The sequence below is a fragment of the Perognathus longimembris genome, chromosome 28 (genome assembly GCF_023159225.1).
Source record: "Perognathus longimembris pacificus isolate PPM17 chromosome 28, ASM2315922v1, whole genome shotgun sequence".
Taxonomy (NCBI): Eukaryota; Metazoa; Chordata; class Mammalia; order Rodentia; family Heteromyidae; genus Perognathus; species Perognathus longimembris.
Genome location: NC_063188.1, coordinates 56,437,576 through 56,464,615, shown reverse-complemented (window position 1 = coordinate 56,464,615; position 27,040 = coordinate 56,437,576). Strand labels below are relative to the sequence as shown.

The window sequence follows — 27,040 nt, the reverse complement described above, 5'->3', positions numbered from 1 at the left end:
TTTTTTTTTTTTTTTTTTGGTCAAGGCAAACACTCTACCACTATGCCACATTCCCAGCCCCAGGTGTGGCTTCTTGAGTAAAAAAATTAAAACAGAGCCCAAGCCCCTGAGCTCATAGGTTCAGGGCTAGCACACACAGAGACAGAGCGGTGGAGACAGAGATGGGCGGACAGAGACGGACACACACAGCCTGAAACTACATTTCCCAAAAGGCATTTAAGCTTTTTCTCGCGATATAAAGGAGTTCCAAGTTTTCCTGGCTTTTTTTTTTAGCAAATCTCGCGAGATATCGCCAAATCTCGTTACAGGTCCTAAGCGAAAGCCATTTTGTTTTTCAGTGCTCTTTGCAAGGGTATCTAAGGAGAGTTCGCGTGGTCGAGCCCAGCTGCCGTTGCTGCTTTTTTAGCTCCAGGTTCGCGATGTTTCCCTTGGCCAAAAACGCTCTAAGCCGTCTCCAAGGTGAGCAAAAATTGTGAGGAAGTCATTTACAACTTCCTTACTTCTGTTTTTCCTTGTGGTCTCTCGCGCCTGCAAACCCCGACCCTCTCATTCTAAATGCCTAGTCTCTTCCCAAGGCTTGTCGTGAGCCACTGTTTCTGTTGTTGCTTTCAAGCTTGCTCTCTGATTTCGAGAGTCGTCGCTGAGCACTGTATTTTAATTCTTCGGGAACAGGATCTCAAGGAAGAGCATTTCATGGATACCTTTCCTCTCGATCCTTACATCCGAAATTTTACCTTTGGGGCTATAGTGACTCCTTATGTCCACATAGAAGAGATCGCCCCGAAAGCAGTTGTTCTCACTCCTTTTTAAAATCTAAAAGTTAGTCAGGTACAGATACATTTCAGACCAACATTATATATTGGAGAATACACTGGATTAGAGACAGAAAAAAAATGGATTTCCAGACTTGATTTACCCTGAAGGTGACCTTGAGTAACGTGAAGAAAGGTGACCTCAAGTAGCATTTGCTTCTGTACCAATATTTTGGTTTTTATTTTTCAGAGACTCAGATTGTATTCTGAATACTCCAGGTACTTCGAACATAATTGAAAAATATCTAGGGGCTGGGGATATGGCCTAGTGGCAAGAGTGCTTGCCTTGTATACATGAGGCCCTGGGTTCGATTCCCCAGCACCACATATACAGAAAAGGGCCAGAAGTGGCGCTGTGGCTCAAGTGGCAGAGTGCTAGCCTTGAGCAAAAAAGAAGCCAGGGACAGTGCTCAGGCCCTGAGTTCAAGGCCCAGGACTGGCCAAAATTTTCTGTATATGTGGTGCTGGGGAATTGAACCCAGGGCTTCATGTATAGGAGGTGAACACTCTTGCCACTAGGCCATATCCCCAGCCCTAGAGTAGTTTTTCTTATACCAGTAGCTGAGTTGAATACCGCTTTCACTTTGAGTAAATGATTTAACTTCTCTTATCCTGCTTTCTAAATTGTAAAATGAGGATTTTGTTGAAGATTATATGATATTGCCAGTGGGTAGCATTGACATTTTTAAAAACTTTTCTGGAGCAAAATATAAAATACTTGTAAATTGCTTATCCAGGGTGTGACTAAACATGCAAACAAAAGCTATTTATTTACTTTTTGCCAGTCCTGGGCCTTGAACTCAGGGCCTGAGCTCTTGTCCCTGGCTTCCTTTTTTTGCCCGGGGGGGGGGGGGGGCGGGGGGGCAGTCCTTGGCCTTGGACTCAGGTCAGGGCCTGAGCACTGTCCCTGGCTTCTTTTTGCTCAAGGCTAGCACTCTGCCACTTGAGCCACAGCGCCACTTCTGGCCGTTTTCTATATATGTGGTGCTGGGGAGTTGAACCCAGGGCTTCATGTATACGAGGTAAGCACTCTTGCCACTAGGCCACATTCCCAGCCCCCTGGCTTCTTTTTTGCTCAAGGCTAGCAACTCTACCTCTTGAGTCACAGAACCCACTTCCTGCTTTTTCTGTTTATGTGGTGCTGAGAAGTCGAATCAGGGTTTCATGCATGCTAGGCAAATACTCTGCCACTAAGCTACATTCCCAGCCCCAAATGAAAGCTACTGTAGCTGAATCTGCACTACATATAATTTGTGTTCTTAAGTGTTAGTTAATAGACAATATTACAGTTTCTTTTTCTCTTTTCTTTGCATGCCAGTCCCAGGGCTTGAACTTACCTGAGTGCTATCTCTGAGCTTTGGTTCTTAAAACTAGCACTTTACCACTTAAGCCACAGCTCCACTTCTGGCTTTCTTGGTAGTTAATTAGAGATGAAGAATCCCACCAGAAAAGCTCGATTCTCCCCTCTCAGCCTCCTGAGTAGCTAGGATTATAGGCATGAACCATCACTGCCTGGCAACATTACAGTTTCTTAAACATCCTTCCCATTATATTTCTAAGTTCCTTCCAAGGTTCTTTAACAGTAAGAACTTGCTACTTAAATTGGAAAGGAATAATTTACAGAAAAGTATTGGGAATAGCTTTTCTAGTTCTTGGTTCTTTCCCCAGCTCTTTTCCTTCATCCATCTAGGGGCAGTTTGAAAACATTTTTTTGCCAGGTGCTGGTGACTTATGCCTATAATCATAGTTGTCAGGAGGCTGAGATCTGAGAGGTTCAAAGCCAGCTTGGGCAGAAAAGTCTATACTACCAAAAGCCAGAAGTGGAGCTGTGGTTCAAATGGTAGAGCACTAGCCTTGAATACAAAAGCACAAGGACAGGGTCCAGGCCCTGAATTCAAGCCCGACAACCAAAAAAAAAAAGAAAGAAAGAAAGGAAAAGAAAAACGTTTTGTGTATCTGTGTGCCAGTCTTGGTGCTTGAACTTGGTGGGTGCTGTTCCTAGTTTTTTTTTTTTTTTTTTTGTTTTTTTTTTTTTGGCCAGTCCTGGGCCTTGGACTCAGGGCCTGAGCACTGTCCCTGGCTTCTTCCCGCTCAAGGCTAGCACTCTGCCACTTGAGCCACAGCGCCGCTTCTGGCCGTTTTCTGTATATGTGGTGCTGGGGAATCGAACCTAGGGCCTCGTGTATCCGAGGCAGGCACTCTTGCCACTAGTCTATATCCCCAGCCCCCTAGTTTTTTTTTTGTTGTTGTTGTTTTTTGTTTTTGCGCTTAAAGCTGGCACTTTACCACTTGAGCCACAGCTTCACTTCTGGATTTTTGGGGAAAGGGTAGTTTACTGGAGATAATAGTCTCATGGACTTATCCTCCTGGGCTGGCTTCAAAGTGAAATCCTTACATCTCAGCCTCCTGAGTAGCTAGGATTGCAGGTTTGAGCCATCAGCAACTGGCGCTATATTTATTTTTATCATATCTATTAGTCTGTTAATCTGTTTTGTCTTCGGTAAATTTCAAAAGATATTACTGTACTTTTATGTTCAATGCGTTTCACCATTTTATTGAAGTGTGTAATACTGTAAAGTTAACCTCATTGGCTTTCCTGATTTGTAATATCAATCACATGTATTTTCCTTTCCCAATAATTGATAGATACATTTTTGTACTTTTCTCTTAAGTTCGAAGCATTCAGCAAACAATGGCAAGGCAGAGCCACCAGAAAAGAGCACCTGATTTCCATGACAAATATGGTAATGCTATATTAGCTGGTGGAGCCACTTTCTGTCTTGCTGCATGGACTTATGTAAGTAACAGTTGATTTTTTTTTTCTTGCAGTGGTGGAGATTGTACCCAAGGTCTTACTCATGCTAGGCAAGTAGTATATCACTTCCAGTCCCAATAAGGTTTATTTTAGATATTTTTCATTCTCATTTAGTCCATGTATTCAAAATGCCTTAACATAGTAGTCATTTCTAGTTAAGAGATTTGAAAGATGATCTTACCTAATCATCTGCGCAATAAGTGTTTCTTCCTCAATATTCAGTATTCATTTTCTTTCTTTTCTTTTTTTTTTGACAGTCCTGGGGCTTGAACTCAGGGCCTGGGCACTGTCCCTGAGCTTCTTTTGCTCAAGGCTAATATACTACCACTTGAGTCACAGCACCACTTCCAGCCTTTTCTGTTTATGTGGTACTGAGGAATTGAATACAGGGTGTCATACATGCTAGGCAAGCATTCTACCTACTAAGCCACATTCCCAGCCCTAATTTTCTTTTCTTAAGATGTCCAATACCAAATTATTTACTGGCAGTCCTTTTCATATTATGGAGCTCTTAATATGTCTCAGTTTGGTTCAGGAGCTAAGATAGGAGGATTGGAAGTTCAGTGTGATATGGGCTACCTAGTAAAACTGTCTAAAATGTTGAGGGAGGGGCTGGGAATATGGCCTAGTGGCAAGAGTGCTTGACTCGTATACATGAGGCCCTGGTTCGATTCCTCAGCACCACATATACAGAAAACGGCCAGAAGTGGCGCTGTGGCTCAAGTGGTAGAGTGCTAGCCTTGAGCAAAAAAGAAGCCAGGGACAGTGCTCAGGCCCTGAGTTCACGGCCTAGGACTGGCCAAAATAAATAAATAAATAAATAAATAAAATATTGAGGGAATAGCACTGAGTAGCTACTCAAGAGGTGAGATCTGAGGATCCTATTATGAAATCAGCCCAGGAGGGAAAGTCTGTGACACTGTTAACTCCAATTAATCACCAAAAAGCCAGATGTGGAGCTTTGGTTTGCGTGATATAGTATTAGCCTTGAGTAAAACAGCTCAGAGACAGCGCCCAGGCCTTGAGTTCAAGACCGAAGAGTGGCACAAAAAAGTTTTATTAAGGATTTATTTTAGTATAACAGTTGAAGTAAGGAGAAATAGAAAAAGAGCCCGGTGCTAGTGGCTCATGCCTGTAATCCTAGCTACTCAAGAGGCTGAAATCTGAAGATCACGGTTCAAAGCCAGCCTGGCCAGGAAGGTCCATGAGACTCTTATCTCCAATTAACCACCAGAAAACCAGAAGTGGAGCTGTGGCTCAAAGTGGCTGAAGAGCTCGGAGACAGCACCCAGGCCCAGAGTTCAGGCCCCATGACTGACAAAAAGAAAAAAGAGAAACAATTCCTGCCCTTCATTTGCAGAAAATGGGAGTTAAAGATTCCTATAACAGAAACTCTGACTCATCATATTTCCACATTACAGCTATGAGATACTAGACACTTGCTCTCATAGGGTGGAAGTATAATTTAGTGATAAAAAAATGTGCTTAGCATGCATGAAGGCCCTAGGTTTAATCTACAGCTCCAAACAATAAAAAGGAAGACGAAAATTGCTATCATATCTCCTTGGTCTTTCAAGTTTAAACATACCTAGTTACATTAGTCATTTTTTTGTTTGCTTCTTGGTTTCCAGGTTTTTTTTATTACTTTGGATCATCCTCCTGTGTATATATGAATGATTAGGGTTTTTTTTTTAAACAAAATAATTAAATTTATTTTTACAGAACTCTGTTTTTAGATAGGTATTTTGATAGGTGGGAAAGGTTTTCTCCAGTGCATATAAAAAAGTCAAATAGGGCTGGGAATATGGCCTAGTGGCAAGAGCGCTTCCCTCCTACACATGAAGCTCTCGGTTCGATTCCCCAGCACCACATATATGGAAAACGGCCAGAAGGGGCGCTGTGGCTTAGGTGGCAGAGTGCTAGCCTTGAGTGGGAAGAAGCCAGGGACAGTGCTCAGGCCCTGAGTCCAAGGCCTAGGACTGGCCCCCCCCCCCCAAAAAAAGTCAAATAAAAGTGTTCTACTCATAAAAAAATTTGTCTACCATGAAGTATAGTTTGCTACATAATAATCATCAAAGTTTATAGTATGAATGATTAGGTTTTATAAAATCCTACCTACAATCAGAACTGAACACAAGCTGGGTATGGTAGTACACACATAGAATCCTAGTACTTTGGAAACTTAGTAAATAAGACTGACAGGCCAGACTGAGCTACATAGACCCAGTCTGAAAAAGATAACTGAGTACAATATTCTTTTTTTTTTTTTTTATGATCCTGGGCTTAAACTCAGGGCCTGGGCACTGTCCCTTGCTGCTTTTGCTCAAAGCTAGCACTCTGTCAGTTGGGCCACAACGACCCTTCTGGCTTTTTCTGTTTATGTGGTACTAAGGAATTGAACTCAGGGCTTCATGCATGCTAAGCAAGCACTCTACCGCTAAGCCATACTCCCAGCCCCAACAATACTCTTTTTTTGCGCTGGTACTTGAATACGGGGTCTCTGAGCTCTTGCTTTGCTTTTTTTTGTTTGGTTTTGTTTTTGTTGCCAGTCCTGGGGCTTGAACTCAGAGCCTGAGCACTGTCCCTGGCTTCTTTTTGCTCAAGGCTAGCACTGTCACTTGAGCCACAGTGCCACTTCTGGCTTTTTCTATATGTGTGGTGCTGAGGAATCGACCCCAGGGCTTCATGTATACGAGGAGAGCACTTTATCACTAGGCCATATTCCCAGCCCCCTTGCTTTGCTTCTTTGTTCATAGCTGGTGCTCTAGCACTTGAACCACTCATCCACTTCCAGCTTTTTGCTGGTTAATTGCAGATAAGAGTCTCATAGCTTTGTCCAGGCTGGCTTTGAACTGCAGTCCTCAGATCTCAGCTTCCTATCTAGCGAGGATTATAGGCATGAGCCACTAGAGCCTGGTGGAGATACTTTATTTTAATAGACTCCTTTTATTCTTGTTCTACAATTTCCCCAAATCAGATATACTATTGTTTTTAGGTGCTGAGAATTAAACTAGGGTCTTGTTCCTGTTAAGTAGTTGCTTTACCAGTGGTCTATTCTTTTGCCCCTTCAATCAGATATTAAAATATATGTATGTACTTGATTTTAAAAGGGATAAATGGTTATTTAAGAATGGTTATTTATCCATTTCTTAAATTCTGACTTATGTAACTGTAACCCCTCTGGACATCACCTTTATAATAATACTTTTTTTTTTTTTTTGCCAATCTTGGGGTTTGAACTCAGAGCCTGGGGACTGTCCCTGAGGTTTTTTTTCTTCTTGCCAGTACTGAGGCTTGAACTCAGGGCCTGGGCACTGTCCCTGAGCTTCTTTTGCTCAAGGCTAGCTCTCTACCATTTGAGCCACAGCGCCACCTCTAGCTTTCTCTGTATATGTGGTACTGAGGAATTGAACCCAGGGCTTCATACATGCAAGGCAAGCACTCTACCACTAAGCCAGATTCCCAGCCCAATAATACATTTTTAAAATGTGATTATATGAAAACAGCACAATGAAACTCAAAAAGTAGGGGAGACAGAGAAGGGTTTAAAAAGTAACACAAGCTAGGCATCAGTGGCTCACCTATAATCCTAGCTACTCAGGAGGCTGAGATCTGAGGATGGTGGTTCGAAGCTAGCCTTGGTAGGAAAGTCCTTGAGACTTATGTCCAATTAACCCCTATAGAACCAAAAGTGATGCTGTGGCTCAAGTGGTAGAGTGCTGGCCAAAGAGCTCAGGGACAGCACCCAGACCCTGAGTTAAAGCCCCAGGACCAGCACAAAAAAAGTAATATGGGACACGCCGGTGTGTTTCAACTAGTAGAATGGCAGCCTTGAGTGAAAACAGTAACTTACACCAGGTGAATTTGATTAAAATGCATTTAATAGATACACATAAAATTACTATGAAATTCCTTTGTACAATTAGGTTATACTAACAATGTCTAACAAAAAGGAACCACGGTTAGACTAAAAGGGGCATTTGGAGTTAAAGTACTCCTTATTGATCAATGGATAGTGATGGAGATATTAGAGTAATCTTTGGCAGTTTATTTAGGTATTTGTGGTTTAGGGAAACGGTATTTTGAGGAGGTAATATAGAAATGTGTAGGTTTTAAGTAAAGTTACTTAAGTTTTAAGCAAAATTTAAGAATATTTTAGGCTCATACTTGTAATCCTAGCTATTCAGGAAGCTGAGATTTGAGGATCATGATTTGAAGCCAGCCTAGGCAGGAAAGTCCATGAGACTCTTAGCTCCAATTAACCATCAGAGAACTAGAAGTGGCACAATGGCTCAAAGTGGTAGAGTGGTACCCTTGAACTGAAGAGCTTAGAGACAGCGGCCAGGCCCTGAGTTCAAGCCCCATGACCTACATAAAGAAAAGCAGAATTTATTATTTTATATTAGCCATATTTCTGCATTCTTCACAGCAATGTGTTGTTGATGACTACTGTATCGGACAGTGAAGCTCTGTTGAATAGCACTGCTCTAGAGAATTGGAACAGCAATTAGGTTTGGCCTACATAAAGGCACTATGGTCTAGGTATGTTTCTCTGGTTTTATTTTGTTTGTTTTTTGGTGTTCTTCATGATGCTTGAACTCTGGGCCTTAGTGGTGTTCCTTAGCTTATTTGCTGAGCCACAGCTCCACTTCCAGCCTTTTTAGTAGTTCATTGGAGTTAAGAGTCTCGCTGATTTTCCTGCTGGCTTCAAACCACGATCCTCACATCTCAGCTTCCTGAGTAGCCAAGAATCCCACGCGTGAGCCACTGGTGCCTGGCTGAGTTCCTGCATTTTTTTTTAACTTGTAGAATGGACTTATCTTTGTCACTTTCAAGAAGTAGGCTCCAAAGGAAAGCAGACTGTGATTTAACCATGTATAACTGATGTCGTTTTAATTCTTACAGACAGCAACACAGGCTGGAATCGAATGGAACCTGTCCCCAGTTGGCAGAGTCACCCCAAAGGAGTGGAGAGATCAGTAATCATGGCAGCTGGTGTAATAGTGGATTATTTCAAAACCAACTCATAATTGATGCTGAACAAAAGCCCTGTATACTTAATTAAAATGTGACATATTGAAGGAATAAAGTATATATGAAACCTTCATTGTAGATTTTGCTTATTTCTTTGTAAAGGAATCCAGATCTGGTCATCATTTAGTCTTTGCATTAATGTTAGAGTGAAAATGCTATGCACGTTCTGTAATGTCTTTATGAAGTAGTGTGTTAGAGAAATTTAGTTACCACCTAGAAGTCAACCTTATAGAAATCTAAAATTGCAATTAAGTACATAATACAACTATTTTAGGTCATCCTTGAGCCAAAAGTATTACATTTAATATTTTTACCTCTCTTGGGTTGGGAATGTGGCTTAGTGGTAGTGTTTGCCTAGCATGCATGAAGCCCTGGGTTCGATTCCTCAGTACCACACAAACAGAAAAAGCCAGAAGTGGCATTGTGGCTCAAGTGGTAGAGTACTAGCCTTGAACAAAAGGAGCTCAGTGACAGTGCCTAGGCCCTGAGTTCAAGCCCTAGCAATAGCGCAAAAATTTTTTTTTTTACCTCTCATTAGTTATACTTGTAATTGACATCATTAACTCTTTTCACTCCTGCTTAGAGGATTTAAGGTATCACCAGACCTAAGGGAATGGTGGTCTTAGAAATCTGAAATAGGTTTTGTTAAGAGTAGCTAGAGCTGGGGCTGGGGATATAGCCTAGTGGCAAGAGTGCCTGCCTCGGATACACGAGGCCCTAGGTTCGATTCCCCAGCACCACATATACAGAAAACGGCCAGAAGCGGCGCTGTGGCTCAAGTGGCAGAGTGCTAGCCTTGAGCGGGAAGAAGCCAGGGACAGTGCTCAGGCCCTGAGTCCAAGGCCCAGGACTGGCAAAAAAAAAAAAAAAAAAAAAAAACGAGTAGCTAGAGCTAGCCTCTTGACTGTGTCATATTAATTAGAGCCTTTGATTTTTTTAGTGTGTTTATTGGGGAAGATCTATCAAATCATTTATTCTTACTAAACCATAGATAATATGGGAGTGTCTGAGAGTTTTTTTTTCTTTTTTTTTTTTTTAGTATTGCCTGAAGAGCAAGTACTTTGCCATTAGATTGATGCATCCAGTCATTCCTTTTTTTTTTTTTTTTTGCCAGTCCTGGGGCCTGAATTTGGCCTGAGCACTGTCCCTGGCTTCTTTTTGCTCAAGGCTAGTATTCTACCACTTGAGCCACAGTGCTACTTCTGGCTTTTATATGTGTGTGTGTGTGTGTGTGTGTGTGTGTGTGTGTGTGTGTGTGTGTGTGTGTGGTACTGAAGTGCCAGACACGTGAACCCCATTTTAGAATTAAACCTTGAGCCAATCAGATTTGTACCTGTGTCCTAATCTTGCTTGCACACCTGATTGTTGTAACCTTGTTCTTTGCCTTTATAAGCCCTGTGTAATCACAGCTCGGGGCTTCCTCCTAACCTCCGCTGTGTCGGTGGGTAGGACGAGGCCCGAGTCGGCAGCTCGTTAAATAAAGCCTTGCCTTGCTTTTGCATTTCGGAGTGTCTGAATCTCGGTGGTCTTCTTGGGGGTGGTCTTGCAACTTGGCACAACATTTGGGGGCTCGTCCGGGATAGCCCCAGAGACCCCGAGATCCCAGACTCTGAAGGTAAGAAAACAGCGCTGTTCATTTGTCTTGTCCTGTAATTTGTCTGTCTGTTTTGCTTTTGCTTGGGTCTACTCCTCCTGTACCCTGGCAGGAGGTTGTGGGCCAACTTGGGAGATCTCCAACTCGTAACTCGGGTCCACTCCTTCTGCACCCTTGCAGGAGGTTGTGGGCCAACTCGGGTCCACTCCTTCTTGCAGGAGGTTGTGGGCCAACTCGGGTCCATTCCTTCTGCACCCTTGTAGGAGGTTGTGGGCCAGCTTGGGAGATCTCCAACTCGTAGCTTCTCTTAGGCCTGTGTGTTTTCCTCCTTTTGTATTGTTTGTTTTTTGTAGCCTTTTGGACTGAACATCTGATCAGAGCTATGGATAACGTTCTATCTCGAGGACTTCCATCTAGCCCCCTAGACTTGATCCTAGCTCACTGGAGGGAGGTTAAGGAGATAGCTCATTTTTGTGTGTTTCTTTCTTGCACTGTGCCTGACAAATGGATGATGGGGAACGTTCCTTCCACTCCCCTGGACTTGACTTTAGCTCATTGGAAAGATGTACAGGCGATGGTTCACAATCACAGTGTGAGTGTCCACAAAAAGAACTCTGGGGGGACCCCCACCCAGCCTTCTTAAGCAGAAAATTGTTTGGTGCGCTAAAATGTTTTACTAAGACTAAAAATGTTTTACTAAAACTATCAAGCCCTGGAAAATGAGGCTGGAGAATGCTAAAATCATTTGTTAAAGGTTTTTGTCTTAAAATGTACGGCCGATGCTTATTCAGCGCGCTTTAAGATCTTTTGAAAATGTATGTGTGTGTGCATGTGTGAGTGTGAACATGTTCAAGACTGCAGTATGATGCAAAACTAAGTTTAAATTCAAAGGTCTTCATGCCATGCAGTAACTGGGACTGAAGAAAAAAAAAAAGATCTTTTGAAACAAGCAGCCCGTAAGCAAAGGGCGGCACCTGGTTTCAGATTGCCTGTGAGCTTCAGTTTTTCCAATGCAGATAAAAGCTAAAGTGTTGTGTTAGTGTTAAAAAGGCTTTGGAAATCAAGAATACATTTCTAGGGCTGGGGATATAGCCTAGTGGCAAGAGTGCCTGCCTCGGATACACGAGGCCCTAGGTTCGATTCCCCAGCACCACATATACAGAAAACGGCCAGAAGCGGCGCTGTGGCTCAAGTGGCAGAGGCTAGCCTTGAGCGGGAAGAAGCCAGGGACAGTGCTCAGGCCCTGAGTCCAAGGCCCAGGACTGGCCAAAAAAAAAAAAAAAAGAATACATTTCTAGATAAGAAGTTTGGAAGTAAAATTGTCCTACATAATTATTGCAAAGTGAGAAAGGGAGAATTATGGCTACCAAAATGTTTAATTGCCATTCCAGCTTCTTTGTAGGTTTTTTGTAACAGTTTCCAGCAGGCCCACAGAGAAGCACACGTGATTCCTACAAGTTTGTCAAGATCTAATACTGACCCTTAATAAGTTCCAGGTAAGAGAGCATGCTTAAAAACTACTTCTGTGTGGACCACCTTGTTGCTTATAATTGGAGTAAAGTGGCCCCTTATAAGACTCATTGATCTGAATCTGCAGTTCGAAGCCAGCCCGGGCAAAGAAAGGTCCCTGTGAGAGACTTGTCTCTAATCAGCCAGCAGAGTGCTGGGAACGGAGTGGTGTGGAGCTCAAAAGTGGTACGGTGCTAGTCTTGAGCTGGAGAGCTGAGGGACAGCACTCAGGCCCTGAGTCCAAGTCGAGTGGAAAGTCACTCCTCCTGGGACAAAAGTGATGGAGCATCCAGAGGCAGTAAGCCACTGCTTGGATGGCAGAGATGGTGTCAGATCCTAGAGTCACTACTGTTGGCCTTTCAAAAGTTAAAGCCGGGAAGTCCTAGAAGAATAGTTCATAAGCATGCCTTTCCAATGCCCATGTCTGTCTACTGGGCAGGAATTTGCCAGTCATCTGTGATAGTGGTTAGTAAGGGTAAGTTTGTCAAGTGAGAGGATAGATTAAAATCTCACCCCCCGCATTTACTCAAAGCCCTGACTGGCAGTGAGAATTTTAAGCTCATACATCTGTTTAGTAAAGAAAGCTTGTAGACCTGAGATTGTGTCCTTATTGAGATCTGTTAAAGGCCTGCAAAGGTATATTGTTAAAAATTGCAAGACCTGTCAGCTTGCCAATGCCCCAATCAACAGATTACTAAAGGAGCTCGCCTCTGTGGGAATAGGCCAGGCGTGTATTGGGAAGTAGATTTCACAGAAATTACAAATATTTGCTAGTTTTTGTAGACACCTTTTCAGGATGGGTTGAAGTCTATCCAACAAAGCATGAGACTGCGAATGTAGTGGCTAAGAAGATCCTGAAAGAAATCCTACTCAGGAGACTGAAATCCTAAGAACCACGGTGGAAGGGACCCTAGACGGCATCGCCACTTGGGTTCATTGCTTCCACGCCAGGCCAGCTGACCCCTTTGCCCTGGATGACAACTACCGTGATGGAACATGGGAGGTCTCCAAGCACCCAACTCAGCCGCTTTGCCTTTGCCTCAAGAAAAGAAAGTTAGACTGAGACTAAGGTTATAGGTTCCAGGCTAGGTAAGGTCTACGCCCCTGAGTCAGCCTGAAGAAGTTACAGAAGATGGATGATCTTCACCCATCAGCCCCCCTTTAAAATCAAGGGACCAGAGTTGTTTTAGGGAAGATGAGGCAGGATAAACTAGAGGCATGCAAAACAGAGGTACAGAGACTATTCTTGTAAGAAATGGTGACAGGTGACAGGCCCTTTGGTTACTACATTGGGCCCATTGGCCCATGCCTTACCTCTATATCATCCCCTAGACATGCAAGGTATTGAAATGGACAGAATGGAGCCATGATTGGCTCCCAAGGTACCAAAAAGAAAAAGGGGGAAATGAAGTGCCAGACACGTGAACCCCATTTTAGAATTAAACCTTGAGCCAATCAGATTTGTACCTGTGTCCTAATCTTGCTTGCACACCTGATTGTTGTAACCTTGTTCTTTGCCTTTATAAGCCCTGTGTAATCACAGCTCGGGGCTTCCTCCTAACCTCCGCTGTGTCGGTGGGTAGGACGAGGCCCGAGTCGGCAGCTCGTTAAATAAAGCCTTGCCTTGCTTTTGCATTTCGGAGTGTCTGAATCTCGGTGGTCTTCTTGGGGGTGGTCTTGCAACTTGGCACAACAGTACTGAGGAATCAAACCTAGGGCTTCATGTATATGAGACAAGTACTCTACCACTAGGCCATATTCCCAGTCTCCAGTCATACCTTTTTTTTATTTTGTTTTAAGACAGAGTCTCATGTTTTCACCCTGATCCTCAGTCTACCTCCCTGCTAGTGCCACAACTTCTATTTCAATATTTTTTTTGGTATTTTATTCACCGTGCTCTCCTGTTGGTTTTCTGTAATTTTCTAGCAGTGTTAAAACATTTGGGAGGGGCAGGGAATATGGCCTAGTGGTAGAATGCTTGCCTCGCATACATGAAGCCCTGGGTTTGATTCTTCAGCACCACATATACGGAAATGGCCAGAAGTGGTGCTGTGGCTCAAGTGGTAGAGTGCTGGCTTTGAGCAAAAAGAAGCCAGGGACAGTGCTCAGGCCCTGAGTTTAAGCTCCAGGACTGGCCAAAGAAAATCAAAACCAACAACAAAAGCCACAAAACATTTGGGAAGCTGGGTACAGATGGCTCATGCCTGTAATCCTAGCTGCTCAAACTGAGATTTGAGGATTATGGCTCCAAACCAGCCAAGGCATGAAAATCCATATTTCCAATTAACCAGCAAAAAGCCAGAAGTGGAACTGTGGCTCAAGTGGTAGAATGCTAGCCTTAAGCAAAAGGAGCTCAGCGACAGGGCCCAGTCCCAGAGTTCAAGCCTCAAGACCAGCCAAAACCTCCCCCCACAAAAAAAAAAACCCTGCGTTTTTAGATTAGCTTGAATTTGTGACATTGGACTTACATATAGGATGTTAAGGATACTTAACATTTCATTACTTCAACTGCTAAGGGCAGTTTGTTTTACAGTGTTCTAGTAACTGGGAAATGAAATTACAGCCAGGCACTGGTGGCTCACACCTGTAATCCTAGCTACTCAAAAGGCTGAGATCTGAGGATTGTGGTTCAAAGTCGGCTCTGGCAGGAAAGTCTGTGAGACTCATCTTGTTACCCACCAGAAAACCGGAACTGGTTCTGAGGCAAAAAGAGCTCAGGGGTATCACCCAGGCTCTGAGTTGAAATACCACAACTGAACAAAAAAGAAATTTCTGGGGCTGGGGATATGGCCTAGTGGCAAGAGAGCTTGCCTCCTGTACATGAGGCCCTGGGTTCGATTCCCCAGCACCACATGTACAGAAAACAGCCAGAAGTGGCGCTGTGGCTCAAGTAGCATAGTGCTAGCCTTGAGCAAAAGGAAGCCAGGGACAGTGCTTAGGCCCTGAGTCCAAGGTCCAGGACTGGCCAAAAAAAAAAAAAAAAAAAAAAAGAAATTTCTGTCAAGTATTGTTTTTCTTTTTGTCAGTCCAAGGGCTTGAACTCAGGGCCTGAGCACTGTCCCTGGCTTCTTTTTGCTCAAGGCTAGCACTCTGCCACTTGGGCCACAGCACCACTTGTGGCTTTTTCCATATATGTGGTGCTGAGGAATCCAACCCATGTATGTGAGGCAAGCACTCCGCCATGTTCCCAGCATCAGTCAAATAATTGTATAAGGTAAATTTGGGGTTTCCTTAAATCCACCTACTAATACTATAAAAGTGATGTAAATTCCTTGTATTTAAGCAAATATTTGAAATTTTCCTTTTTTCCCCTTCCAGTAGTGGGGCTTGAACTTGGAACCTCATACTCATGTTTTGTTTGCTCTAGGCCCTGCCACTTGAGCCACACCTTCCCTTCTGGCTCTTTGCAGTTTTCCGGAGGACTGGCTTTAAGCTGATCCTCAGATCTCAGCCTTTTGAGTAGCTAGGATTATAGGTGTGAGACACCAGCACCCCAATGTATGTTACGTTTTATAATAAAACTTTGTGGTAGCACTTAGGAAAGAGCTTTTCCTTTCAAAGCTTGTGCTGCAATTTGAATTTAGGAGGACTTTCCTATGCTAGCAAATATGGTAGCAGAGTAACAACCCTAAAAACTGAACATGCCTCTGTAAGATTTGATTTTCATCTAGGTAGTGCTTTAGTTGCCTAGCATGTGCAAGGCTCCAGACTTGATCCCCAGCCTTACAGAAACAGCCCCAAAAGTTTAGTTTCCTGATGTACTTGAAGAACACAAGTTCTGTGTTCATACAAATGGCCTCATTTTATCCCATAATACATTACTTTCAGAATTTTAACAGTATCCAGAATTGGGAAGTCATCAAATTATTCTGTCTTCAAATATTTTCACGGCTGTAGAATTTAGATAAGCAACTTATCTTGAAATGTTGGCAATTGAGAGACTGAAGGTTTTTTGGTTTTTTGTTTGGTTTTTGTTTGGTTTTGTACCAGTCCTGGGGCTTGAGCTCAGGGCTTGGGTATAGTTCTTGAGATTTTTTCAGTCAAGACTAACATTTTCCCACTTGAACCACAGCTGTGCTTTCAGATTTTTGGTAGTTAAATGGAGGTTAAGTCTCACAAACTTCTGTCCAGGCTGGCTTTGAACCATAATTCTCAGATCAACTTCCTGATTAATTAGGATTACAGATGTGAGCCACCAGCACACCTCATGTATTTTTTAGTTGAAGTGAATGTCGTATATCCTATTTCTAATTTTAGTCTGAAACTGACTTAGCATCTGTGTTCTCTGTTACTTACGTTAATTCAGCATAACTAGAATGAAATACTATGGTTGTTTTTTGTTATACAAATGAACCCATTTATTGTAGGCTAAGGATATCGCAAATGGTAGCTTTTCTACTGGTCTTTCAATTCCTTCAATCTTCTAATGGCAGACTTAACTGTGATGGCAGAAGTGGTATTCTAGGTCCTGACACCACTAGCCACTGTTTTCATGCAGGAACCACAATGCCAGATGCCCACAACTCACCTCTTCATCTTGCTCTTGCCACAGAAGGAGCAGGTATACTTGGTGTGATGGCTGATTTCAATTTTTTTCCCACCATCTTCCTGAGAGAGGCATCATAGTGGGTCTCCTATTTTCCAACAATGCTGACCTTCTTGGAGTGTTTGGCCATATTGCCACAACTCAGGTCCAGGCCCAGAGAGAGTATTTTCATTTATTTTTTGCAAGGTACTGGGACTTAAATTCAGGACCTTAAGCTCCATTGGCTTTCTGGCTTATGGCTGCTCTTCCATTTGACCCACACCTCCAGCCCTTGTGGCATTTAGAGTGATAGATGTTGAGTTCTCTCCTGTGGCTGTTAACTTCATTGGAGATATTAACATAGGGCTGGGGATATGGCCTAGTGGCAAGAGTGCTTGCCTCGTATACATGAGGCCCTGGGTTCAATTCCCCAGCACCACATATATAGAAAATGGCCAGAAGTGGCGCTGTGGTTCAAGTGGCAGAGTGCTAGCCTTGAGCAAAAAGAAGCCAGGGGACACTGCTCAGGCCCTGAGTCCAAGACCCAGGACTGGCCAAAAAGAAAAAAAAAGATATTAACATAATTTTGTCAGCATTTTGGAAACACTTAATATTTGCTCAACCGCCTCAAACCCATTTATTTACTGAAGATATTCCCCTCTCTTTGAAAGCTCATTCAATATAGAAGTCAAGGAAAAAATACTAGCCATGCGTCGGTGGCTCTAACCTGTAATCCTAGCTACTCAGGAAGCTGAGATCTGAGGATAGCGGTTCAAAGCCAGTTTGGGCAGGAAAGTCCATGAGACTCTTACCTCCAATTAACCACCAGAAGACTGGAAGTGGCTCTGTGTCTCAAGGGGTAGAAGTCTAGCTTTGAGCTGAAGAGCTCAGGGACAGCACCCAGGCTCCCAGTTCAAGCCCCACAACCGACAAAAAAAAAAAAAAAAAGAAAAAATATTAGTATGCTTGCACACTGATGAGGATTAGTGATGGTGCATTTAAATACAGAAGGCATTTTAGGGCAAGGGAAAGGCTAACTGATTAATAATATATATGGTTTTAAATGACCTTTAAGCTCAGTAATAAAACAGGTAAACTGAGAGCTAGTGAGTCTGTTTATTCCTCACTTCTGTGTTTTAGTGAATCTTAACACACAAGCTTGTAGTCCAATTTGCTAATATTTGGAAGTTGATTTTGTTTTTTTCTTTTCTTTCTTTCTTTTTTTTTTTTTTGCTAGTTCTGGGGCTTGAGTCAGGATGCTAGTGCTCTACTACTTGAGCCACAGGACCATTTCCAGTATTCTGGTGGTTTATTGGAGATAAGAGTCTCACAGACTTTCCTGCTCAAGCTGGCTTTGAACCATGATCCTCAGATCTTAGCCTCCTGAGTAGCTAGGAATATAGGTATGAGCTACCAGTGTCAGGTTCCCATCTTTCTTATGATGTGATTTGTATGTTTGTGGATGTTTCTGGAGATTGAATCCAGGGAAATGCTCAGCCTCATCATGTCATTTAAATTTTTTAAATTTTGGGTTGAATTTATAGTTGTGTGTGTGTGTGTGTGTGTGTGTGTGTGTCTGTGCATGCTTGTGTGCTCATGCATATGTGTGTCAGTTCTGGGACTTGAACTCAGGGCTTTGAGCACTGTTTCTGAACTTTGCTGCTCAAGGTTAGTGCTCCAGCACTTGAGCCACAGCTCTACTTCTGTCTGTTTTGATCATTAATTGGAGATAAGAGTCTCAAAGACTTCTGTCTGGGCTGACTTTGAACTGTGATCTTTATATCTCAGTCTCCTGAGTAGCTAGGATTACAGGCAGGAGCCCATGGCATTTGGCAAGTTTTATTTTATTTTATTTTATTTTTTGGCCAGTCCTGGGCCTTGGACTCAGGGCCTGAGCAATGTCCCTGACTTCTTTTTACTCAAGGCTAGCACTATGCCTCTTGAGCCACAGCGCCACTTCTGGCCATTTTCTATATATGTGGTGCTGGGGAATTGAACCCAGGGCTTCACGTATACAAGGCAAGCACTCTTGCCACTAGGCCATATCCCCAGCTCACAAGTTTTATTTTTTTTAATAATAATTATTATTTTTTTCCAGTCCTGGGCCTTGGACTCAGGACCTGAGCACTGTCCCTGGCTTCTTTTTGCTCAAGGCTAAGCACTCTGCCGCTTGAGCCACAGCGCCACTTCTGGCTTTTTCTATACATGTGGTGCTGTGGAATTGAACCCAGGGCTTCATGTATGCAAGGCAAGCACTCTACCACTGAACCACATTCCAAGGCCTGCATAGTTTTTTCTTTGAACTGTTCTTGGGGCCTAGGAACTGTCCCTGAGCTTCTTTTGCTCAAGGCTATCTCTGTACCACTTGAGACACAGCACCACTTCTACTTTTTTCTGAATAGTTTGTTGGAGATCAGAGTGTTGGGAGCCAGAGGCATGAGTTCCTTGTGCAACAGTTGAAAACCTGTCACATCTGCCTGATGACCTGAGGTGGCAATAGTTGTTCTGTAGGAAGGCATAGTTAGTTCTCTTAGAAGCTAGAACAAAAGCTCAGATGGCTTCATTTACAAACCATACACCTTCATGTAAATTGCTGAGTGGAGACATCTTGCTAGTTCATGCTCTACTTGCCTTCATGCAAGTGCTGAGCTATGATGTGTGCTGCTTCAGTCTCCAAGAGCTTTGGATACTGACAGCCCTCCTGGTGCCAACTTTCTCTATTTTGTGTGTGTGTGTGTGTGTGTGTGTGTGTGTGTGTGTGTGTGTATGTGTGTCTGTGTGTGTATGTGTGTGCCTGTGTGTGTCTTTTCCTCGATCTCTGTCTTCCCCTATTGACAGCTTGATCTGGTTGGTCAGTGGCATAAGAGTCTCATGAACATTCCTTCCCAGGCTGGCTTTGAACAATGATCCTCAGATCTCAATCTCCTGGATAGCCAGGATTACAGGCATGGGTAACACTGGTGCCTGGCTGCTTAGTTCATTTTTAGCATAGTGAATACTGAAAACCATGCTGGGCGCCAGTGAGTCACACCTGTATGCTCCTAGATACTCAGGAGGGTGAGATCTGAGGATAGTGGTTTGAAGCCAGCACAGCAGACATTCTTTGTGAGACTCAACTCCAAATAACCACCCAAACACTGATAGTAGGGGTTTGGCTCAATGTGGTAGAGTGCTAGCCTTGAGCACAAGAGCTCAGGTCCTGAGTTCAAGCCCTATGAATGACCAAAAAAGATAACTAGGACTGCATTTGTTCATTCTCCCTCCATTCCCGTAATCCCCCTTTGTATCCCTAAAAAGAAAGAACAACAAAAATAGTAGACACTACCACTAACAATAAAACCACCACCAGCAATAAAAAACCATGTTCCAGTTTCTAGAAATTTGTTTTGATAAGTCATATTTTACATATTCATAGGAGTTACACCTTTTGGTTCATCCCCTAAGTGTAACCTATTTCTGTCTGTGTACATGCATTGTATAAGTTAATTAAAAAACCCAAAAAAGTTGGAAAATGAAGTATATTGTCATTTTCTCAGACTGAAAAAAAACCCCAAAGCTATAAAGTTGGGCTAGGTGCTGGTGGCTCACACCTGTAATCCTAGCTACTCAGTTGGCTGAGATCTGAAGATTGCAGTTCAAAGCCAGCTCCAGTAGGGAAATCTGTGAGAGTCATCTCCGCTAAACTACCAAAGAGCCAGAAGTGGAACTGTGGCTCAAATGTTAGAATGCTAGCCTTGAAGAAAAGAGCTCAGGAACAGTGCAGGCCCCAAGTTCAAGCTCCACGACCAACACAAAAAGTAAAAATAGTAAAGGGATGCCAGGAAAGCAAAACATGGAGTGTCATTGTGAGATCATAAGGAAGTGAGGTGCAGAGGCTAACAATATGGTAAGTGGTTCCGAAAACATCCGAGAAAAGGACATTATACTTTGTTTTCCAACATGATAGGATTCCGGCCCCCCCCCCCCCCCCCCCCGCCAAGTGTGCTGTTTTTTGGTGGTCGGGGAGCTTGAAGTCAGTGCTCAAGGTTAGTGCTTCAGTTTTCTGAAAGTTAATTGGAGATGAAAGTCTCATAGGCTTTCTTGCCCCGTCTGACTTTGAACCGTGATCTTCAGATTTCAGCCTCCTGAACAGCTAAGATCACGGGCTTGGGCCAGCAGCGTCTGGCTCCTTAAGTATTTTAATATGGAGCAAAAAGAAAAAAAGGAAATGTGACATTCCTGTCCACGTAAAGATCATGAACTTACATGCATTCTATTTTGGGGGTAGGGGCAGTTTTGGGAATCGCATCAGGTATGGCAAATGCTAGACAAGTGCAATACCATTGATCTGCGTCCCCAGAGGGATTCAATCTTCCAATCCAGTGATGAGAGCTAGTTCCAGATTCTGGCATTTATATTGGTAGTTAACACAGTATTAAGAACAACTTAATCGGGCTGGGGATATAGCCTAGCGGCAAGAGTGCCTGTCTCGGATACACGAGGCTCTAGGTTCGATTCCCCAGCACCACGTATACAGAAAACGGCCAGAAGCGGCGCTGTGGCTCAAGTGGCAGAGTGCTAGCCTTGAGCGGGAAGAAGCCAGGGACAGTGCTCAGGCCCTGAGTCCAAGGCCCAGGACTGGCAAAAAAAAAAAAAAAAAAGAACAACTTAATCCAGTCTAACCGATCCGCGCTAATTTCATGCTGGGCCCAGAAGAACATAGTAGAAGATGATTTCCAAGGCACTGTTTTGGTAGATAACGTTTTTTTCCTGGTTTATTTTGGCTTGGGGTTTGAGGCTAGGAAGGGAGCAGGCGCGCCAAACTACAACCCCGCCTATGGTTGAGGGTTGAGGCTGCGAGACGCCTAGAGAGCAGCAGAGGGCGAGAGAGCATTGCTCTCCTGTCCACGTGACACAGAACCCGCTCCCTCGTAAGCCCAGCTTCCGGCCAGGGCACCTCCCCCGGAAATGAGGGTAGAAGTGGGTGGGGCCAGGGCTGCGGCCTCGGTGGCTGGGGGCGGATAAAGGAGCGCCAGGAGGGAGGGGCCATCGACGTCGCGGCCGCCTAGCCGTCGTCACTGCCGCGGCTATTGTGACTTCCCAGAGAGTGAGAGCTTGGAGGCTGCGGGTGTATACTTCTCGCTGCCACAGTCTCTGGAGCTCCGGAGGTTGAACCACCGCACGAAACAGCCAGGTGAGTCCTACATTGGCTTCCCGTTGTCCCCCGGTTGCCGAAGGAGTATTCGGGGTTTGTCAGTCCACTACCAAGTGTGGTGAGAAGGTCGTGTTTGTGTGGGGCACCCCACAGTCCCACCACTTCATGACCTACACATTTGGCCACACTTCGGATTCACCTCCCCGAACGTAATAAAAGAAGAGGTTATTTAGGTCCTGACCCATGCATGTTACTTTCTTGTACCAGTCTGGGGAGCCGTAGCTTACAATCTATGGCCTAGGATCATGAATTGGGGGGCACGAGGTCTGTGCCCGGTGTTGGAAGTCATCTGAACTGAAGGAAATCTTTGCTTCCTGACATGTGTCTTTCTACTTTGGAAACCGAGGTACTAAGTTCCTTGTGATGGATGAAATAATTTTTCAAAATCAGTATGTGGCTTCTTGGTTCACTCAGAACATAAACTGAAACTAAATAGACGACACTTGTTACCAATTTGTTTCCTTTGCGAGGCCGTTTTCCAGTAAGTCACTCTGTGCACTCTTTGACCCACCCCAAAGTATGTCTCTGGAGCCCAGTCTGTCTCGTGTTCTATCCCTTTATGTCCCATGAGAGCTGGAGATCGACCTCAGCAGTTCCTGCATGCCAGGCTGTCTCTTACTTTCGATACTTTGTTGTAGATACTGTTATTTTAAGCATGGACAACACTTGTCTTATTTAATAAGCCTATCTCCCCACCCCGCCTCCACCCCACTCCAGAATCTGAATTTTGTTTTAATCATACCCTCTTCATCAATTGTAATGTGGCTTTGTATTAAGACAGTGTGTGCAGAACATTGAATTCAGTGAAATTGAGGTGTGGCAGGTGGGGGTACACAAGACTAAGAGTCTTTCTGGCTTCAAACCTTTACCAATGGGCTGGGAATATGGCCTAGTGGCAAGAGTGCTTGCCTCATATACACTAAAGCTCTGGGTTCGATTCCTCAGCACCACATATATAGAAAAGGCCAGAAGTGGTGCTGTGTCTCAAGTGGCAGAGTGTCAGGGACAGTGCTCAGGCCCTGAGTTCAAGCACCAGGCCTGGAAAAAAACTTTACCAATCAATTGAGTCCCAATTTAGGTATGAAGATAATAGATTCTAGCAGCCTCTCTGAAGGAATAAGTGGGTTGCTTATCTTATCCTCCCTTTTTTCCAGTCCTAGGGCTTGAACTCAGGGCCTGGGCACCATCTCTGAACTTCATTTTGCTCAAGAATAGTGCCCTACCACTTGAGCCACAGTGCCACATCCAGGCTTTTCTGTTTATGTGATACTGAGGAATCGAACATGCTAGGCAAGAACTCTACCATTAAATCACATTTCCAGCTCCATCTCGTCCTTTTTAAAAGGTTATTTTGAACTGTGATTTTAGCTTTTATAATTTCAAACTTTCTAGTGTCTATAAGTAAAGATGTGGGAGAGTCTCTTCTTCTGTCTGTAATTTACTAGAAAGAGGAAGTGTTCATGAGAGTGCAGGAAGGAAGCATTTGAGCTGGTCCTTGGAAAAGGGATAAGATTTACCTTTGCAGGAATGGAAGAAGGTATGACTAGTTCAGGTAGAAGAAATATTGTGATCAAAGCCCTGGGGGAATGAAAAGATGCACAGTATTCAATAACACATTGATGTCAGTGACCCTATTTCTGTGTGTGTGTGTGTGTGTGTGTGTGTGTGTGTGTGTGTATGTGTGTATGTGTGTATGTCCTTGTGTCCATGTCCCTGTCCATCTGTTTGTCCTGGGTCTTGAACTTGGGGCCTGAACACTGTCCCTAAGTTTTTGTGTTCAAGGCTAGCTAGCGCTCTACCAGTTGAGCCACACTTCCACTTCTGGCTTTTTTAAATTTTGGTAGTCTGTTGGATATAAGAGTTTAAATAGCTTTCCTGCTCAGGCTGCCTTTGAACTACGGATCTTCCATTAGTTGGTTTTGTTTGTAAAAAAAATATATGGTGGGAGCTGGACACCAGTGGCTCCATCCTATAATTTTAGCAACTCAGGAGGCTGAGATCTGAGGACCAAGGTTTGAAGCTAGCTTTAACAGGAATGTTCATGACATTCTTAAAATTGGTGGCACTCTTATCTCCAATTAACTACCAAAAAAGCTGAAACTGAAGCTGTGGCTCAAGTGATAGAGCACTTGCCTTCAGTACAAAAGCTCAGTGCCCAGGCCCAGAGTCCAAGCCCTAGGACCAGCTAAAAATAGTATGAATATGAAGAAATCTTTTTAAAAAGTAATGTATCATTGTGATTGCTGCTGACCTTGGATGTGCGGTTAGTGCCCCAACTAAAGCAAACATGGAAGAACAATTGCCTTAGTTACTTCTCTCCTTCAGGCCCACGGGAAAGTTTCAGAGCGCTGTATGCCTTTGGAATTCTTACCTGCCTCTCAGGAGGGGAAAGCATTCAGAAGACTCTGCCAATACAAAAACACCATCAACAAAGATACAAGAATAGAACTATACAGTGCAAATCTAAATTAAGTTCTCAGGATTATTTAGGATCAATGTATAGCAGACTTCTAGTGTCATGTGGTTATGTAAGACTTGAGCTAACGGGGCTTGGATTTAGATTTAGTGCATTGGTAGAGCATGTGCTTAGCATGTGAGAGGCCCTGAGTATAATCCCCAGCTCCAAAAAGAAAAAAAAGAGTTGATTCTAGAGCTAACAAAAGCTTATAAAGAGCTTAGTTACTAATGAGTTCCAAGAGTTCCAAGTGTAATCACGTTTGTTGTGGTAGGAATAAAGGAAGCTATGTAACTTTTTTGTGGTCTTGGGGTTTTTTTTTTGTTTTGTTTTGTTTTTTGCCAGTCCTGGGCTTGGACTCAGGGCCTGAGCACCGTCTCTGGCTTCTTTTTGCTCAAGGCTAGCACTCTGCCACTTGAGCCACAGAACCACTTCTGGCCATTTTCTATATATGTGGTGCTGGGGAATCGAACCCAGGAGCTTCATGTATATGAGGCGAGCACTCTTGCCACTAGGCCATATTCCCAGCCCGTGGTCTTGGGTTTTGAACTCAGGGCCTCATGGCTTGTTAGGGAAGGCCTCTACTGCTGAGTCATACCTCCAGACCTTTTTGCACTGGTGGAGGAGAGCTCAGACCTTGAAGTCAGACCCGGCTGCTATTCCTGAGATTTTTAGCTCAAAGGCTACTGCTCTACCAATTAAATCAAACTTCTGGCTTTTTGGTGGCTAATTGAAGATGAAAGTTTCATGGATTTTCCTGCTGCTGCTGGCTTTGAACTGAAATTCTTAGATCTTAGCCTCCTGAGTAGCTAGAGTTACAGGTGTGAGCCGCCAGGCTCTTGGCAAGAATAATTTATTTAGTACAGTATACTGTTTGACCTGAATGTCAGGATGTGATTAGAACTGCTTGAGTTTGTGACTATTACAGAAATAACCCACAAATTCCTGTTTCTTAATTTTAGAGGATCTGGGTAGTCATAAGATGTTGAATGTTGTAATTTTTCCCCCTGACTGCTAGCTGTTTTTTGTTTTTGCTGTGGCTTGAGCTTAGGACCTGGGTGCTGTCCCTGAGCATCTTTTGCTCAAGGCTAACATGCTACTATTTGAGCCACAGGAAGCTCTGCTTCCAGCTTTTTTGGTAGTTTATTGGAGATAAGAATTTCATGGATTTTCCTGTCCTGGCTGGCTTTCAACTGTGATTTGCCCATCTCAGCCTCCTGAGTCACAAGGATTACATGCATGAGCCACGAGCACCCAGCTCTGTTTTTTTATTCCAGTCCTGGGCCTCGAACTCAGGGCCTGAGCACTGTCCCTGGCTTCTTTTTTGCTCAAGGCTAGCACTCTGCCACTTGAGCCACAATGCCACTTCTGGCCATTTTCTATATATGTGGTGCTGAGGAATCAAACCCAGGGCTTCTTGTATAGGAGGCAAGCACTCTTGCCACTAGGCCATATTTCCAGCCCCCTAGTTTGTTTTGTTTTTTATTTTTAATGCTATTACTGGGTTTGAACTCAAGACCTTACACTCACTCTTTCACCCACAACTGGCACTCTGCCAATTGAATGATGCCCCCAGACCTTTTTTTTCCAGTCCTGGGGCTTGGACTCAGGGCCACAGCGCCAGTTCTGGCTTTTTTGTATATATGTGGTGCTAAGGAATTGAACCCATGTCTTCATGTATATGAGGCAAGCACTCTTGCCACTAGGCCATATTCCCAGCCCTCCTTTTTCTGTTTTTTGAGAGAAAGTCTCACTATATATCCTAAGGTGGTCTCTAATTTGTAATCATCCTGTCTGAGACTCTTTAGTTTTGTTTTGCCAGTCCTAGGGCTTGAACTCAGGGCCTGAGCACTGTCCCTGGCTTCTTTTTGCTCAAGGCTAGCACTCTGCCACTTGAGTCACAGCGCCACTTCTGGCCATTTTCTGTATATGTGGTGCTGGGGAATCGAACACAGGGCTTCATGTATACGAGGCAAGCACTCCATCACTAGGCCACATTCCCAGCCCTGAGACTCTTTAGTGTTGGGGTCATACATATGTGCCACCGTTCCTAGCAATACTATTTTTAATCAGCAGTACTTTTTTTTGTGTGTGCCAGTCAGTCCTGGCGCTTGATTCAAGGCCTGGGAGCTGTCCTTGAGCTTTTTCACTGAAGGCTGGCACGCTACCACTAAGTCACAAGTCTGCTTCTGGCTTTTTGGTAGTTAATTGTAGTAAGAATATCGCAGTCTTTCTTTGCTGGGATGGCTTTGAACTGGGATTCTCACTTCTCAGCCTCTTGAGTAGCTAGGAATACAGGTGTGAGACACCTTTACTCAGCTAACAATATTATTTTTATGCAGATAAATGAAGAGAATTAAACATGTTCATCTGGTTGTTTTTTTTGTTGATCATGGCTTCTTTTTTTTTTTTTTTTTTTTGGCCAGTCCTGGGCCTTGGCATCTTTTTTTTTTTTTTTTTTTTTTTTTTTGGCCAGTCCTGGGCCTTGGACTCAGGGCCTGAACACTGTCCCTGGCTTCTTCCCGCTCAAGGCTAGCACTCTGCCACTTGAGCCACAGCGCCGCTTCTGGCCGTTTTCTGTATATGTGGTGCTGGGGAATCGAACCTAGGGCCTCGTGTATCCGAGGCAGGCACTCTTGCCACTAGGCTATATCCCCAGCCCCAGTCCTGGGCCTTGGACTCAGGGCCTGAGCACTGTCCCTGGCTTCTTCCCGCTCAAGGCTAGCACTCTGCCACTTGAGCCACAGCGCCGCTTCTGGCCGTTTTCTGTATATGTGGTGCTGGGGAATCGAACCTAGGGCCTCGTGTATCCGAGGCAGGCACTCTTGCCACTAGGCTATATCCCCAGCCCCTGATCATGGCTTCTTGATGATGAAGCCACCCTGTCATCTGATTTTTTTTTGCCAGTCCTAGGGCTTGAACTCAGGGCCTGAGCACTATCCCTCATCTCCTTTTGCTCAAGGCTAGCACTCTACCACTTGAGCCACAGCACCACTTCCGGCTTTTTCTGTTTATGTGGTATTAAAGAATAGAACCCATGGCTTCATGCACACTAGGCAAGCACTCTACCACCAAGCCACAGTCCCAGCCCCAAGGAACTGT

At 44.0% G+C, this 27,040-nt stretch overlaps 2 protein-coding genes, 1 long non-coding RNA gene and 1 pseudogene across 4 annotated transcripts in view; 2 read left to right on the top strand and 2 right to left on the bottom strand.

The window, feature by feature from the left end:
- The first annotated feature begins 301 nt into the window (after positions 1 to 301).
- On the top strand, positions 302 to 8,734 carry LOC125344094 (cytochrome c oxidase subunit 7B, mitochondrial). Its single transcript, XM_048336699.1, has 3 exons — positions 302 to 459; positions 3,485 to 3,609; positions 8,533 to 8,734. The coding sequence occupies exons 1-3, from the start codon at positions 420 to 422 to the stop codon at positions 8,608 to 8,610; spliced, it is 243 nt and encodes an 80-aa protein (XP_048192656.1). The 5' UTR covers positions 302 to 419; the 3' UTR covers positions 8,611 to 8,734.
- Positions 8,735 to 16,159: 7,425 nt separating this feature from the next.
- LOC125344102 lies at positions 16,160 to 16,440 on the bottom strand (annotated as a pseudogene).
- Positions 16,441 to 21,288: 4,848 nt separating this feature from the next.
- Positions 21,289 to 27,040, top strand: part of Atp7a (ATPase copper transporting alpha) — a 128,190-nt gene continuing 122,438 nt past the window's right edge. For both annotated transcript variants that reach the window (XM_048335527.1, XM_048335526.1), the window contains exon 1: positions 21,289 to 21,462. The gene's annotated coding sequence lies outside the window, so the exon portion shown is untranslated. The remainder of the gene's footprint in view (positions 21,463 to 27,040) is intronic.
- On the bottom strand, positions 25,664 to 26,080 carry LOC125343262. Its single transcript, XR_007209297.1, has 2 exons — positions 25,952 to 26,080; positions 25,664 to 25,740 (listed from the first exon to the last, which is right to left on the bottom strand). It is a non-coding gene; the product is annotated as an uncharacterized LOC125343262 (long non-coding RNA).

Coding starts and splice junctions, on each gene's coding strand:
- LOC125344094 (XM_048336699.1), top strand. CDS start 420: ATGTTTCCCTTGGCCAAAAACGCTCTAAGCCGTCTCCAAG. Junction 460..3,484: donor CGCTCTAAGCCGTCTCCAAG/GTGAGCAAAAAT, acceptor TTTTCTCTTAAG/TTCGAAGCATTCAGCAAACA. Junction 3,610..8,532: donor GTCTTGCTGCATGGACTTAT/GTAAGTAACAGT, acceptor TAATTCTTACAG/ACAGCAACACAGGCTGGAAT.